We start from the raw sequence: 17,099 nt of genomic DNA, 5'->3' as shown, positions 1-17,099 counted from the left end.
ACAGCTTCTGTCTTTTTTGCTGCAGGTTTCGGGGTGGGGTTGTGCTGCTACTGCAAGTGGCGACAGCGTCAACTGTGCTGGCAGGCAAGCCCCATTTTGCATCTGCCACAATACAAGTGTGAGGGGGCAATGTGGTGCGCAGCTGTAGGGAGGAGGTGGAACTAGTGCTCTGCCTAAATCTGTCCTCCAATTTCCTGCAAGTTTTCTTCCCGCATGAAAGAGACGTCCCTTGTTCTGCCTCATCCTCAGGGTGTTTTATAATGTATTTTTGTGATGTTTTTGAGCTTACCTACGTGGTGGCTAAGGGTGCTCAATGTGTATGTTCTTTCTGTTACACATCTCTCCATTTCTCTGATGCTTCCCAGGCTACCTGTGCTTCTTGATCTTTTTCCCCCCAGTTTCCTTATAAATTCTTCATCATCAGAGAGAAACTCTCTGCTTACATGGTACACTTAACATTCAACTTCTGCGTTGCGAATGCGTAATGAGTTTCTGTGGTTAGTGTCATTATTAATTCATAATAATGATGGCATTCTTGTGTATTGAGTTAATGCATTAAATATCAGGTTGCCATTATACATGGCTAGGTGGATACGATGAGCAGGCACATTCTGGACCAAAGGGAAAACCACCTCTGGTCATTAGGCTGTGCTATCAACCAGTTAATACCCAGTTACTATGTCTTTTTCAAAGTCTCTCTGCATCCCATAGTTGGGTCCTACACTTGGGCAGAGCACAACCCCGAAACATAGGAAGCTGCCTTACACTCAGAATTACCAACACTGACCTGCAGTGGCACTCCAGGATTTCAGGCACAAGGTTTTCCTGCCCTACCTGGAGATGCTGGGGACTGAACCTGGGACCTTCTGCATGGAAAACATGTGCTCTACCATTGAGCCACGGCCCCTCCTAGAACTTTAGCTGGGGAACAGGAGCTTCTTGACTTCCCCTTGACAAGGGAGCTATGGCTCTCAAGGAACAAGGCCTGCACCTTCCTGTTCAGCTCCTTTACCTCCATGATGAAAGCAACAGTTCTAAAATACTTCTCTCATTACCTCAGGCTGCACTTCACAGCATATTTCTAAGCCATTATAGATACTAGCACACCATTTTTATATTATTCCTTTACTGCTCTTGGAGACGTAGCCTAATAGGATACTGCTTTCTAAATTTCTGAATGTTTCAGTTCTGAACTTTTCTGTGTCACCTTCACTGGTGTAAATGTTCATCTGTAACAACGCCCCCCCCCCCTTTTGTGTGTGTTTTTAGTACAAAGTGCTCTCTGTTCTCCCAGGATCTGGGATGGGTATTGCAGTATCGACACCATCTACACAAAAAGTAAGTAGGCAAATAAAAATACCTTATCTGTACTGCTAAATGCCTAGAGTATGAGTTGCACTTGCCTGGAATATTAATGTTATGGTAACCTCGTCAGTTTTTGGAGCACTTCCTTTAACTTGAGCTATATGGGTTATTTTACTGAACTGTTTATTGAGTTGTGCAAGCATCTGTGCTGCAATTTGCAACGCAAGGGAATTTATTAATTGTTTTCAACATAAGGCAAAACGTTCAATTTTTCATAGGTGTGTATGTCATACAAGAAACATCAGTTACTCTGTAAGCGTTTAAAAAAAGAATTTGAACAGTAAGTCACATTGGTGCCCTTTGTTGATAGTGAGGGAAGAGGTCTAGTGACTTGGAGATGATTATATTTGAAGCTTAGTATGTTGAAGGAAAGTGCTAAGAACAATTTAGGCTGCAATCCTGAGAGTAAGCCCCATTGAACCCATTCCATCAGGCTGCAGCAGAGGGAGAAGATGGCCAGCTCCTTTTGGCTACTCCTCTCCCTAAACTGTTTCCATCTCACCTGATAGTTATAAGAACTCTTTAACTTTAAGAACTGAATTTGCTTTCCTCTCTCCCCTTCCTTTTTTCCTTTTGTGTCTGTCTTTTAGATTGTAAGCTTGAGGGCAGGGACAGCCTTGCTTTTTATTGATCTGTAAGCAGCTCTGGGAGCCTTTTTGGCTGAAAAGTGGTGTAGACACATTTTAAATAAATAAATAATAACTCGATAATGGGACTTCTGTGTACAGGATTGCTCTTAATTCTTACTGATGCACTAGGAGTCTTCATATTCCACTAGTTCATACTGACATTTCTGTTTTTTTCTTCCCCCCCCCCCCCCCAGCCTTTAGTGTTTGGTGCCATGGTACACAGAGACGAAGCTTTTGAGACCATTTTCACCCAGTATGCGAAGATAACGTCTGCAGCATCTACCAGTGAAAGCTAGTATATCACCATTGCTCGTTCTCCTGGGGAGACTTTATTGATTTACTCACTCGGTAGTGAATAAAAGGTGGAACACCCTTCATCAATTCTGCAATAATTTTCTTCGTTGCATATGTCTTACTTTACATAAGTGTATTTTATATATGCCTTCCATTTTTTTGTTTTTGAAAGCTTTTTGTAAAAAAGAAAAAAGACAATGAAAGTGCTATCATCACTATTAGCCTTGCACATTAAGCACTTTTAATGTTTACTAGTGACATTAAAAAGCTTAGGAAGATACTTGGCAAACCTAGCTTGAGGATAGGCCAAGGAAGCTGTCTTCTCCTACCCTGAAATCCCAGGGCACAACAGTACATTCTATTCCTCTTCTGCTGCAGGTTCTGCATACAGTCCTATTGCACCAGTCCTATTGATTTTAGTGGCATTTCTGTACATGTAACAGGGTGCAAGGTTGGCAAAACATGTTAACAACAACATGCTTTTGAGATATCTTTTATCTTACTAGTTGATATCTAAATAATATTAATTGAAGATATGAGTACTAGTAGTTGTGCTTCAAACTTCCTTACTAACTGCTGTACCTTTTCAAAGGATATGTATCTTTGGGAGGCTTTTGTGAGGAATAACTAGTCCTCAGCACAGAGAGTTGGCTCATTCCTTCATTTTCTGTCTCCTTTGTGTGTCTTCCTAATAGAGGCACTTTGCTAACATAACAAATGAAGCCACTGTTTTCAACAGAACACCTTCTTTGAATGATTTTCAATTTTTGTGGTTCATCTCTTCAAGGAATTATTATTAATTTTGAAATAGTACCGTGGCATTATGCTGCCTTCATAGGTTCACTGAGATCCTTTTTTCTTCCTTTGAAATATTTGATATACTGAGGGGAGGGCAGGTTTGAGTTGTGAAAATTTGTATCTTTCATGTAGTAAAAGCTCACCTAAGAGTGCAGGTTTCCTCATCAAACTAACACCACAATATCCGTAATTATCTCTCCTTTTGTGTTCTTATTTTAGTACATTTTGTATTTGCGCAAACATGCCAATTAATATGCTGTTTCTGATCCTTTTAGTCTCTTGCAGGATTTATCTCTGCTTTTTTCCTATAACAAGCTTTGAATTTGGAAGGCTTTAATCAAGAAAACATTTAAATGGACTCCCAAGACTTCAGATGCTAACCTCATGTTATATGCAAATTCATGTAATGGAGTGGGCAGTATTGAGCAGAGAAGTAGCATGGCATCTTCAACCCTTTCTGCACTTGCCATTTCCCCAAAGCCTCCTCAGCTGTTTTTCCAGTGATATTATAGTCATTTGTGTGCAAAGGTAAAAATATAACCAGAACCTCACTGGGAGGGAGGAACCCTATTGGAGGGGGATTTGGAGTAGAAAAAATGGTAGTTGGGAAATGGATTAAGCACCCGGCTTAGTTGCTTCCCTGCTCCCAGTTGCTCCATCCCAATGCTTGTATTTCTTTCTTAAAAATTGGCTGTGGGGCCTCTGTTACATCTGTTTGCTTGTAACATGTAGTTAGTTGGTCAGGTAATCTTATTAACAGTGGAAAATGCCATAGGAAAATGGGCTTCGGTGGACTTTGATCTCTGTTAAGGACAGAAAACATTTCCCCCTTGTTTTAAAACAAACAATAAAAAAATAGTGGGGAAAGTAATTTTGGAAGGCCTTTATAAACAGATTTCCACATGCTGAGAAAATCCCCCTCTTCTCCAAAGAACTAAAGTACACTTTAAGTTCACTTTCAGCTCAGCGTCTGTATCTGAAAGGCTTAGTAGAAGCCTCACAAATGTCCTGCAGAGTAACAGGAAAAAGTTCGACTAATAGCAATGTGTAAGCTTCTCTAAGGGGAAGCTTACACATTGCTTTAAGGGGCTGCGGTGGCTTAGTGGTTAAGACGCTGAATTGCAGACTGGAAGGTCAGCAGGACAGCAGTTCAAGACCTGAGTGCTGCATGACAGAGTGAGCTCCCATCTTCAGTCCCAGCTTCTGCCAACCTAGCAGTTCGAAAGGAAGAAATTGCAAGTAGATAAATAGGTACCGCCTCGGCGGGAAAGGTAACAGCGTTCCGTGCACCTCGGTGTTCAGTCATGCTGGCCACATGACCACAGAAGCGTCTTCGGACAGCGCTGGCTCTTCAGCTTAGAAATGGAGATGAGCACAATACCCTAGAGTCGGACACGACTGGTTGGGGACACCTTTACCTTTAAGCTTCTCTAAACAATGCAGCTTCATTTTTTTTTAAGATGATTTGTGATTTATATAAAATTTTGAGAAAGTAGGTTATATAAACTTTTGAACAGGTTTAAGGAATATGGGAGTACTTAATACCAACTGAACTTCTTTATTTTGTCAAGCATCAACCCAGCAGGTAAACAAGTAGAGTAACTGATGGATAAATAAGCATTTAATCAGCTTAATGTTTTTACTAACCTAAATCAGAATCATAGTACATTGAGTCTGTCTTTTAAAAAAATCCCTTGGGTGTTCATGAGGTTCTCGTTTTTTGAAAAACAGATTATATTTTTTACAGAGTGGGCTGTTTTTCTTATTTTTGTATCATTTTCAAATGTAATTTTTATCTTCACTCTGATCATGAAAATACTGGTTCTGGTGAAAATCGGGTAACAAGCACTTATTACCTCCTCTCCCTCCTGGCCGACTGAAGTGTTGTTCTAGAATGTGATTCCCTGAAGTCCTGTCTGACTGTGATGCGATGACAGTGCCACAATAATTAACAACCTACGTTTTCAGAATGTAATGCTAAAGATAAGGTTTCACTACATACAATGGTATTTAATTTCCCCCTCTACCTTGATATTACTAATACAGGTTTGTTCAAAATAATCTGCACTTTTAACAATGCAAACTTTAAAAAATGTTAAGGTAGTACATGCGTTGCAAACTACAATGCAAAGATAGTTCATTCCAATATCAAGTTAATGAACTGGATTTTTAGAGAGCAAATGTGTAATAAGGCAGGCACACATATTTTTGCAAAGTCCAACTTTATGCAAAGAACTACTGTAAAATTAACTGCTATGTTTGGTGATACGTCATTTGTTGAAATGCCCTAAAACTAAATTTGGTGTGCTTGAGTATCTTAATGCTTTTTATTTCCTATATCCTGAAATGCTGAGCATTTGTCAGGCTATTCTACATTCATGGAACCGCTCTTAGATTTGGTCCGAATTCATCTCTTTACATGGGATTTGCAGTATAGTCCTACTGAATTGAAGTTCAGTAGTGCTACTTAATGTGAAGTGTTATTTTTTTCAACAGCATTTTAAGCCATTCTCATAAATGTGCTGTGTTGATATGTGTTATTCTGATTCGACCTGTGGCTTATTGGTGAATTCTCTTTGTATTTAATTAGATAACTTCTTTTACTGGAAGCGTAGTGGTCAGGTATGAGAACCTTTCTCAGCATAAAGGGAGATGAAAACTGATCACATTTTATGTTCCCTCTTTAAATTGCCAGAAGCAGAAGTTCTATTACATGTAAGTACACTGTAAGTTTTGCAAGGCAAGATTTGACCTATAGGTGAATTATGTAGCAACATCGCACAAAATTCCAGCAAAACCAGTTCATGAGTTATATAGACCGAGTGAGGAAGCTGTGGAGACACAGTAGCGTAAACATTGTGAACCCTTAAAAAAAACAAACCTGGTAGTTTATAATGAGTGATGTACATTTTGGCAGATGTTTTATTTCTGCTACTAATCATTAAATAGAATGGATGTGAAATAATTTTATGTCTGAAGTTTGAGTCTATATTTTGAAGTTGTAAATAATTCATTAGCAGTGTAACTTTTGTTCAACAGGAGACTTGTACTGTATGAAAAAATGAACTGAAACAATTTGTCCTGTACATTTTTTAAGATAATATTGTTTAAGAAAAATGGGAGCGGGGGGGTCTTGGTATAAATTATAATTTTTATTTAAATAAAATAAACCCTAAAAATGCTTTATGCTACAAGGTGTGCCTGTTTCTATTCCCACTAAGTCTGAACACTTTGCTTTCTTTACACCGGTGTGTGTGTGTGTGTGTGTGCGCGCGCGCGCGCGCGTGTGCAGAAGGGAGATTGGGATCTATCAGTAGATCTCTGGGTGATTTGCAGCAGATCCTAATTGTTTAACAACAACAATATTTCCCCCCAAATTAGCATCTAAAATTAAGAAGCTTGAGGGGAATCTAGAATGGGTTTTGTGTGAAATGACTATGAGATCAGTTTTGTCCAACATAAAGTAGACCAATTGAAATGAATGGGATTTAAATTAGACTAACATTAGATACAACATCCCGATTGGGACCCCGGTGTTGTGGTAGGGTGGCATTAACCCTTCCCCTTTCTATGGACCTGACCCAGATTGGCTTCCTCATGCCTACTCTAGAGTAGAAGTGAAAACATTAAAGCCCTCCCATTCTCCCCTTCTAGGACCCTGATCCAGATCAGGCCCCCTCTGCCTACTGTAGAGTAAAAATGAAAAAAAAAAATGTGGCTGCTAGATATGTCTTTGGCCCTGAGATGCACTTGGAGGTGTTCTGTTCCTTAGTTCTAAGTCTATAAATACTCCTCTTTCTAAGCCACTATTTTGCACTTGGCTCTAGCTGGTGGAACCTGGGTTTCTAGGCAAAAACCAAAATAGAACCCACAAGCTTAAGGTGCGCCCACCCTTAGTCTGCTTAAGCCAGTGAACCTCAACCTTTTTGACACTTGGGAGTGGGGGGCCTTCTGAGGTTACTCTGCTTTTTGACCCCTGTAATCCATCAATGGTAACTGTATTTGAAAGTCTAAGAATCTCAGGACGTTCACCTATGGTCCCAGATCTGGGGCACATGATGAAACCCCCTTGCTGAAGCTAAGCAAGTCTAAGCTAGTCAGTATCTGCACAGGAAATTGCCTGGGGAAGTCCATATATCTCGCCTTGATGGAAGACAGGCAGGATATAAATGTACGTAATAAATACATAAAACGTGCAGATTCAAGCACTGCTACATTGTATGTGTGAGGGTGTATCTGTGGATACTGGTGGCATTAGAAGAAGATCTGCCCCCCCTTACTAAAACTACGCTTGAGAGCTATAATTGGGAAGAGTTGCTGCTGTCCCTGAGCTTCTTTGTGTCCAAACCAGGAGTGAGGGTGGGAATGCAGTCAACCACGCAAAACCAATGTGGATCAGTCAGAGTCTCCTTCAAAGAGGGCCTTCAGTCCTTGCAGTTCTTAGCTGGTGGGGCAACAAAGGTTCCATCTTCCTCAACATCCTGTCCACTCTGGAACTTTGCACCTCTCTTCACACACCCCCTTTAGGTGTCCCAAGGGTGGCCTGCCCTCCAGTTTTAAAACTACACATATGCCTTACTGCTGTGGTAAGCATGTAATTCATCAAAAGGATGAGATCCTTTGGGGACCTCACTGCTCAGTTCTCTCCATTGGGGACCCTCCATTTATTCCTAAACCCTTTTTCTTGTTTGCAGACTTTGTCCACTCCGTACTGTCTGCTCCACGTACCAGTGGCTCTTCCGGATCTCTGGCAGAGGTTTATCCCATTACCTGCTGCCAGGTGTTTTTAACAGGAGATGCTGCCAGGGAGTGAACCTGGGACCTTTCTGCAAGCAAAGCATGTGCTCTACCATTGAGCCTGTCCAAGTGTGTGTATGTGTGTGTGTGTGTGTGTGTGTGTGTATATATATATATATATATATACACACATACACACACACCTTAGCCAACTATCTTATAACTACTGTAGTTTATCTTTCAGCAAGAAATTGTCAAAAGCTATTTGGCAGCTGTTGTTGGGCTGAGTGTCCAAGGCGGCAGGTATTCTTTGCCTTACTTAAGATCAAACCTGTCCTTTAGGGTAAAAATCCAAATGAATAAACACTCTGGGTATATGCATTCAGAGTTCATTGTGGCCCTTATAAGACTTTTGCAAATGTATTCAAATGTATGGTGTAACGGAAGATCACTTTGGCCAACTGGATGAGCAATGCCATTTGGTGCTACAAGTACCGTGTCTAGTGTAAGTATATCAGAATATATCCATACTTACGTAACTTTAACTGCAAAACTTTGTTGTTAATATATATTTACATTTGACGTTGCACTTGGTTTTCCTATGGATAATATAGGGGTGTGCTCCATTGACTCCCCATCACTGCCGTGGCATTTGTGTGCAGTCTGTATCACTGTTAAAATAAGTATGATGTTGATAATACAAACAGTTGGAAGCAAGGTGGCAACTGAAAAATAACCCCACATTCCTTGTTCCTAATGTTAAAAATTAAGTTTCTCTTCTCAAGGGCTTACTTGGTTTGTTTGTTTTTAACATTGTAGAATAAATGCAATATATCAGTAGTGAAAGTAGGTACCTCGCATCGAACTCTAAACCATGCCCCTATTTGAAAAATAGGTGCCCCGCCCCCTTAGGGAGACTGGATGTCCTGCCCTAGCCAGGAGCCCCACCTCCAGAAGTCCTGCCGGTCATATGAAGTCCTGCTGGTCGTGTGACCCCTCTATGAACTTGTCATGCCACCGTGGACCAATAGGATGAGGTTTTAGAGCCCTAACAGGTATGGGTGAGGAAATGGCCCAAAGGTCCATTTCCAAACCCTCCCCGGATTGGCCCAGAGAGGTCATGTGGTCCCTCTACGAAATCATCATGCCACTGTGGACCAATAGGATGAGGCTTTAGAGCCCTAACAGGTACAGGTGCGGCAATGGCGCTTTGGGCCATTTCCAAACTCTCCCTGGATTGTCCTAGAGGGATCATGTGACCCCTCTAAGAACTCCCCCCATCACAACGAACCAATAGGAAGAGGTTTTAGCCCCCTGACATGTGCAGGGACCCTGGAACCATATACGGTCACATCCCCACCCCCCAACAGGCCAACAGGAACAATTTTAGGCCCAGAAACATCCTACCCCATCAGCCAGTCAGAAGAGGTGCAGCCAGATTCGATCAATGTAGCTATTTAGCTTGTCCAGACATGTTTCCTGCATAGAGAAACGCCAGGCACCCTTGAATACTGAACCCCAGAAAGGCTGTAAGCCGAGTAATGTCTACATACTTTTAAAAAGAACTAGAAAGGGAGAGCCTGCTATAGCTCCTGCAAATGTAAGAAGAAAAGATGCAGCAGAGAGATGTGGCAGAGAACATACCTGTAGACATTTTTACAGAATTCCTGGAAAACGTGAGGAGGCTGTAAACAGCCTGTTAAAACAATGAAGACCATCCACAGTAAGCAGTTCAATAAAACTTTAAGGAATAAAAGAACTTTCCATCTAGATAGATGTACTGGCACAAAAATTATAATTGCAGTTTTCACAGAGCTACTAGGGGGCAAGCTTTATGGAGACAGAAAAAGAGGTTTCCCAGTCAAAAAAAAACATTTTATATTAAGCTGTCTAGCAGCATCTCACCCTTTTCTTTCTTCCTTCCTGCAGAGCACTTGTTTTTAAAACCTACTATATTTAAAACCTACTATAAGCTTACCTGCAATCTGGTCCTTCACCCTAGACACATTTAAAATGCTGCTAGGGTTTCCCAAAAACTATGCTCACTCCTGTATCGTTAATCCCCACACTGAGATGTAGAAGACAGACACAGATAAGCAAAGGAGCCCACAGAATATCAGGATCCAACTACTACCCCTCCACACACACATTTGTTAGAGAGTTTTGTGTTAGTCTTGCCTAGCAGCACCCCACCCCTCCCTCCCTCCCTCCCTCCCTCCTTCTTTCTTTCTTTCTTTCTTTCTTTCTTTCTTTCTTTCTTTCTGCAGAGCACTTGTTTTTATATTTAAAACCGACTATAAGCTTACCTGCAATCTGGTCCTTCACCCTAGACACATTTAAAATGCTACTAGGGTTTCCCAAAAACTATGCTCACCCCTGTAAAGTGACTTTGCATCATTAATCCTCACACTGAGATGTAGTAGACAGACACAGATAAACAAAGGAGTCCACAGAAAATCAGGATCCAACCACTACGTTCCCCTTTGTTGTTAGAAAGTTTTATGTTAGTTATACACTCTAGACACATTTAAAATGCTGCTAGGGCTCCCCCCAAAAAGTATGCTCACCCCTGTAAAGTGATTTTGTATCACTAATTCCCATTTTGAGATGTAGAAGCCACCCCACAGATCATCAGGGTTATATTATTCAAAGTGTATCAGCCTTTTTCCCATTGGGGAAAAGGTAAGCATTGTATAAAAAGCAGAAAAACAAAGGTTGCAACATTTCAGATCTGAAGCAAAAGGATCCTTTTACAACAACTCTGTAAGGAAGACAAAATTAAGCATTTTGTAAAATCCATAAAAATAAAAGTCACGGGTTACAACAGACCCTCAAGGCAGACATGCTTTAAACACTGCTAAGATTTTGTAAAATAAAAAAATACAAAATCGGGGGGGGGGGGCAGAATCAAGAGGTGCTGTTTAGCAAGAGTTGGGGTAGGGAGACTAAAATGGAAATAAATTCTCATTTTAAATATGCTTTGCCTGTTTTGCTTGTAAACTAGCTGTTAGCAGTATGGTAAATTTAGTAATCTAAGCATCCGATCCAGGAGAGTGTTCCCTAATTCCTGAGACACAGAAGCTTTTGCAATAGCTGTTACGTACATAGGAAACAAAAGTGACATTTTAATTAATAAAAATAGGTGGCGTGCAGCCCATCTATTTATATGTAGGGGAAAATTATACTGTGTAGAACAATGCAACTGGTGCTTGGAGACTCCGATTAGCAAGTTAGGGTTGGGTGAGGTTTGCAGGCTTTTATATAGACGTAAAACAGAGAAGATCCTGCTACATTCAGTAAAAAAAGGTATCTCCAGTAGCTATGCCTTAAGCCTATCAACTGTATTCATGGGTGCCTGGGAGGTGGATATGGTGGTAAAGTTGAAGTGGAGAAAGTAAGCATTTTTGTAAGAATCACAAGGGTTGCAACGACTCTGTAAAGTAGACAAAATTAAATATTTTGTAAAAATCTGAAAATAAAGGTTGCAAGGGTTACAACATCCCTCAAGGTAGACATGCTTTAAATTTGCTGGGACCAATCCTCATTCTCTGTGTATTCCAAAAGGAGGGCAATAAGCACAGAAAACACAGTTTGCCAAGTAAAGCCTATGACAAACATCCTGTGCTGTAATCCAATCATCACCCCCTGTATATTCCAAAAGGTGGGGGTATATGCTAGTAGACTTGCAGGGGAAAACTATTTTGTCTTTCTTTTTTAAGAGTAATTTTGAAAGAATAAACTTTTATCACTAATTCCCAAAATGGAACTAGATACAAAAAATGGTGTAGAGTTAAAGGGGGAAAAGTAAACTTTTTTTTTAAAAGAAGCATTTTGAAAGAATAATTAAACATAAAAATCACAGGGGTTGCAAGTAAAACCTTCAAGGGTCTTTAAAAAGTAAATAATTCTTTAAGCGCCACTTAGATTTTGTAAAAATCCTACATGGGGAGCCAAAACTGCCCTTTAGAAGAGAGTAGGGATTGATTGTCTAGACTTCTAAATGGAAATAAATTCTCACTTTTGCTGTTAGCAGCTTGGTAAAATATAGTAATCCTGGCATCTGATCTTGGAGAACATGAGGTTTCCTAATTCTTGAGAGACAGAAGATTTTGCAATAGCAGCCTTTTAAGCTGCTTATGTACATAGGAAACAAAAGTGAAATTTTAATTTAAAAAATTAGACTGTTCGCAGCCCATCTATTTATATGTAGGGGGAAATTGTACTGCTAGTTGTAGCTGGTAACAGCAGCCTTGTAAAGTAGGCCTGCAGTCTCCATTTGTACTTAAAGTGGGGCACCTTCTGTTTTTAACTCTAGAAGTAACCCCACAGACCACCAGAGTTATATTATTCAAAGTGTAGCAGCCTTTTATTTTCCCCACTGAGAAAAGAAGTAAGCGTTTTGTAAAAAGCAGAAAAACAAAGGTTACAATGTTTCAGTTCTGAAGCAAAAGGAATCTTTTACAACAACTCTGTAAGGAAAGCAAAATTATACACTTTGTACAAATCAGAAAATAAATGTTGCGAGGGTTACACCAGCCCCTCAAGGTAGACATGTTTTTAAACACCACTAAGATTTTGTAAACTGTTTCTCTTTGTAAACCCACTGTTACCAGATTGGTAAAAGTATTGATCCAAACTCCTATTACAGGAGAGTGTGGGATTCCCTAATTCCTGAGACAGAAAATTTCACAGTAACAGCCTTTAAGTTGTTATGTACGGAAGTAACCATTAAAGATATATGTAGAAAGTGCTTGCAGCCCCCATATGTACATTTATACATATGGGAAATACACTGTTGTAGCCCTTAACAAGAATTTTGTAAAAGTACACTTGTAGTTTCCGGTGATACTTAAAATAGGGTTCTTAACAGTTTTTAACTGTAGAAGCCACCGCAAGGTATATTATTGAAAGTGTAGTAGATTTTATTTTCTGTGGGGAAAAGTATGTATTTTGTTAAAAAGTATAGAACAAAGATTGCAAAGGTTAGCAACATTTCAGGTCTGAAGCAAAAGACGTCCTTTACAGCAAACTTGTAAGGTAGACGTATACTTCATTTATTTGTAAAACACAAAGAACATAGAACTGAGAGTATGCATATAGTTTTGGACCCCTGAAAATCATGTGCTCGGAAATGAAAGAGGAAGGTGTGGTGGTAATTAAGCTCTTGCATAATTTCCCTGCAAGTGGATAACGCAAAAGATCCTCAGAGGTGGAGAATCCCTGGCTGTATCCAATCGCAGCCCCAGAGCTCACACAACAGGATTTGGAGGTATAAAAGAAAAGTGCAAAGCCTTTTTCCCCTGGACAGGCGGTCACATTTTCTCCTAAAAGTTAAGTATACTTCTCTTTCTTTCCTTTTACAAATAAAATAAAAAAAATCTTAAAGACCTGGCCATGACCGTGCTTTTAGCATCAAGCCAACAGACCAAATAGCATTCTCTGTGTGTGTGTGTGGGGAGGGGGGGGGGTATATTGTATAATTTCAAACCTCTAGTATATTGTTTTTTAAATAAGTTGTTCTGTTTTTTCCACATAAATTTTTCCCCAAAATGTGTTCCTGACATTCTTGCAGTTCTGCTAGAAGGCAAGTAGCTTTTTCCTCTTTTGAGGAGATTTTGTATTTTGCTAAAAGGCTGAAAGAAATTCTTAGTTTTAAGGGTTTTTAGCTGGAGGATTTGAGGAGGGGGTGGTGGTTGGGCCTTTGTAGGAACCTAAGTATTTGCAGAAGCTTTACTAAGTTTGTTTTGCCTTGATTCAACCTCTAATCATGCAGCCTTTTGACAGTTTAGATTTTTAATCCTTCCCCCCAATCTCAGGCTGGTGCTGCCACCATTACCAGATAAACCAAAGGAGGCCCGTTGATGGAAGAGACAACCCACCCGACAGCAATTTGCCCAGGGCCCCCTCAACCCTGGAGCTGGCCATGACTTGGAAAACTATTATGCTAATCTCTCCTTGTAAACTCTTAAGATGGGGTGGCCAACCTGCAGCCCCCAGTCTAATTTCAATATGTACCATCCAGACTGAAGAACAGCTCTACAAAGCTTGCAGACTATTTTGTAACTTTGTGGCTGGTCCTAATAAAGGTATTATCTTGCTGAAATTTGGGGTTTTTAAAAATTTTATTTTAACAGTGGTGAACACTTTATACATGGACCAATTCACTTTAAAGCTTTATTTTTTGGCCCTTTTCACTGCAACATAGTGAATTATCTGTTATGTTTTTAGGTCATAAACCTAGATCTTTAAAAAAAGAAAAAGAGAAGAACATGAATCAGATTGTGTAGCACTACACTACTGGTTTTTGGAAAACTTCTGAATTTGTTGGTGCTAAAGTGATATTACCAGACTATCTATTGAATACTTTAGATTGGAGTCCCAAAATGCATTTGGCAGCCTTTCTTCATCACTTACCACAGAAAAGGTCTCTATGTTGAAATCATTTTCATATTTTATTCATCTACTTGCCTAGATAGCATATTGCCTGAGACAAACTGGAGAAAGGTTTTGAAAAACTGGAGGACTGATTGACTTCCTTTAGTTCCCTTTGTTTAACCTCCTTACATTTCTGATTGCCTGTTCTGTATTTATAGCTAGACATGGCATGGGGTGTGTGTGCATGCATGAGAGAGAGAGAGAGAGAGAAAGTGTGTTTGTGAGTGTGTGTGTGTACTAGACATTTATTCACATCTATTTTGAGCCTGTAACCTGGCTCCCACTATCCTTGGGATCAATTACTTCATTCATTCATTTCTATATGGCAGTTTCTGGTTTCTGAAACCAGCCAGTTATGGTGGTTTGTCTCTCCCATAAGCCTATGCCCAAGGAACTCTGGGACTAGTAGTTTTTGAGAGACCATATCGCATAGGGAATCACAAATTTATTTCTCTCTCAAACTACAAGTCCTAGTTTAACTGCACAAGCAGCACACTATCTGAGTTCTAGAGAAGAGCCTGGGCCGGCAATTCCCTATTCAGGATGTTCTGCTCTAAGTCTGCTCCAGATTGGATCCAGCAAATTTCACAATATCTGGACAATTGGTAGGTTGTTCATAGATACAGTATCCTCGGGTGTGATCAACAATGTAGCCAATTTGTTTTTCATATGGTAATGAGGTTGCTGCCTGGACTGGGGCCCTCGACCTCTGGCTCTTGAGGTCCTGGTAAAGGGCCCCAGTACCAGAAGAAAATGGAAAATACTGTGCCTTTGGGGAAATGTAAGGATCAGATTTTAACAAGCCTTACATCCACTCACTGTAAAGGGTTTTATAATGGAGGTGATTTTCTTTTAGGACAAAGGCTACAAAGGAAAGTACAGTCTGTTAAGCAAAGGCCTTGATGGGTCATCTCTAGTTTGATTTAGTGATTCAGCGAATGGCGGTGGCTCCACACGCATAGGAAGGTCATACTTCAGTGAACACAGATGAAAGCTCATCAGAGCTTTGAGCTTAGAAGCTCAGCTCCCCTGCAACCACGATTCTCTCGGAATAATGAGCTTGTCTAACTAAAATAACAAAAAGGAATCATTAAAGTTCGCAATGGCAATAGGTTGACTAACTTTTTGTTTCATAATCCCGCCTCCCAAACAATGTAACATCTTGATTTCTGCATAGTTCTGGAAGGATGAGCTATGTCTGGTTTTCTTTCTTTTAAAAATCTAAACACAATTTAGATCATTTGATTGAGAACAATTCTTTGCTCACTTCTGGGTGGCACTTATTCTCTCCGATGCCTCATTGAGGGAGATCGACGCCTGCAAAGCTGAATGAGCTCCCCCTTCCATTTAACTGAGCAAGCCTGGGAGGCTGAAAGCATTTGCTCTTGCTACCCCTTCACTAGTAATGAATAACTATAGAAGTGAACTTCACGGAGAGCTCCAGAAATGATTGCTGGTGCACATTGGGAGCCGGTTAATTGCCTAGCTGTTAATGTGAAATATTAGTCCAGGAGCTCGTCTTCTGATAGGGAATCTTGATGTAAGCTGAAATGAAGAGCTTTTTTAAAAATGAAGAAGCGTTACTTGAAAATAGGTCCTATAAATGGAACAGGTAAAGTGGGTCTTGAGGTGCATTTACAAATACTTTTAGCTGCTGGGCATCTGTTGAGATGATACAAAAACATCCAAGTGATACACAGCAATTTAATGAAGCTTCATGATTGGCAAATATGTTCTCCTCCAGGCAGGGCTGGCGTCAAGGATAGGCATGGCTGGGCACCTGCCAACGGCCTGCATCCCAGTGGGAGCCCACTGACAAGAGCCCTCTGGACAAGAGCCCCCTCTTCGTCATTGCAGCCTCTCTCTTGCTCTGGCCCTGACAACGGTGGTAGTGAGAAGGTGGACCAGTAGATGCCACTGTCTGCTCGCTCACTGGCTCTCTGCCTATCAAGCAAGCACCTGGTAGCAATGATGAGAAAGAGGAGGAGGAAGAAGAAGTGACAGTTATGTAGCTCAAGATACTGTCAGGGGACAGGGTATGCCTGTAGGTTTTTTTATTTAACTCTCTTTGAAGTTGAACCAAGAACACCTTCCTTTAAGGCCAGATGTACTGTAGGTCAGTTTGAATGTAACTTAGAATCATAGAATGATAGAATCATAGAATAGTAGGGTTGGAAGGGGCCTACAAGGCCATCGAGTCCAACCCCTTGATCAATGCAGGAATCCAAGTCAGAGCATCCCTGACAAATGGCTGTCCAGCCTCGTCTTGAAGGCCTCCAGTGTGGGAGAGCCCACCACCTCCCTAGGGAATTGGTTCCATTGTCATATTGCTCTAACAGTCAGGACGTTTTTCCTGGTGTTCAGCTGGAATCTGGCTTCCTGTAACTTGAGCCCATTATTCCATGTCCTGCACTCTGGGATGATGGAGAAGAGATCCTGGCCTTCCTCTCTGTGACAACCTTTCAAGGACTTGAAGAGTGCTATCATATCTCCCCTCAGTCTTCTCAAGGCTAAACATGCCCAGTTCTTTCAGTCTCTCTTCATAGGGCTTTGTTTCCAGTCCCCTGATCATCTTTGTTGCCCTCCTCTGAACCCTCTCCAGTTTGTCTGCAACCTTCTTAAAATGTGGTGCCCAGAACTGGACACAGTACTCCAGATGAGGCCTAACCAGTGCTGAGTGGAGGGGAACTAGCACTTCCTGGGATTTGGAAGCTATGCTTCTACGAATGCAGCCCAAAATAGCATTTGCCTTTTTTGCAGCCACATCACATTGCTGGATCATATTCAGCTTGTGATCTACCATAATTCCAAGATCCTTCTCGCTTGTAGTGTGGTTAAGCC

General features: G+C 40.8%; 1 protein-coding gene across 6 annotated transcripts in view; it reads left to right on the top strand.

Moving 5' to 3' along the window:
• The window catches only part of GRAMD4 (GRAM domain containing 4), a 121,979-nt gene extending 105,698 nt beyond the window's left edge, over positions 1 to 16,281 (top strand). For 4 of the 6 annotated variants that reach the window (XM_084810976.1, XM_084810975.1, XM_084810979.1 and 1 more), the window contains 2 exons: positions 1,270 to 1,338; positions 2,189 to 16,281. In XM_084810976.1, coding sequence (XP_084667102.1) covers positions 1,270 to 1,338; positions 2,189 to 2,290 — 171 coding nt within the window. In that variant the 3' untranslated portion in view covers positions 2,291 to 16,281. The remainder of the gene's footprint in view (positions 1 to 1,269; positions 1,339 to 2,188) is intronic. The other 2 variants (XM_084810980.1, XM_084810977.1) reach the window with 1 other exon arrangement.
• Positions 16,282 to 17,099: the final 818 nt, after the last annotated feature.

This window comes from Heloderma suspectum, chromosome 7 (genome assembly GCF_057233095.1).
Source record: "Heloderma suspectum isolate Gila_16-S chromosome 7, 16-S_ref, whole genome shotgun sequence".
In the NCBI taxonomy this organism is placed as follows: Eukaryota; Metazoa; Chordata; class Lepidosauria; order Squamata; family Helodermatidae; genus Heloderma; species Heloderma suspectum.
The sequence above is the reverse complement of the archived record's forward strand: the minus strand, read 5'-3'. Positions and strand labels throughout refer to the sequence as shown.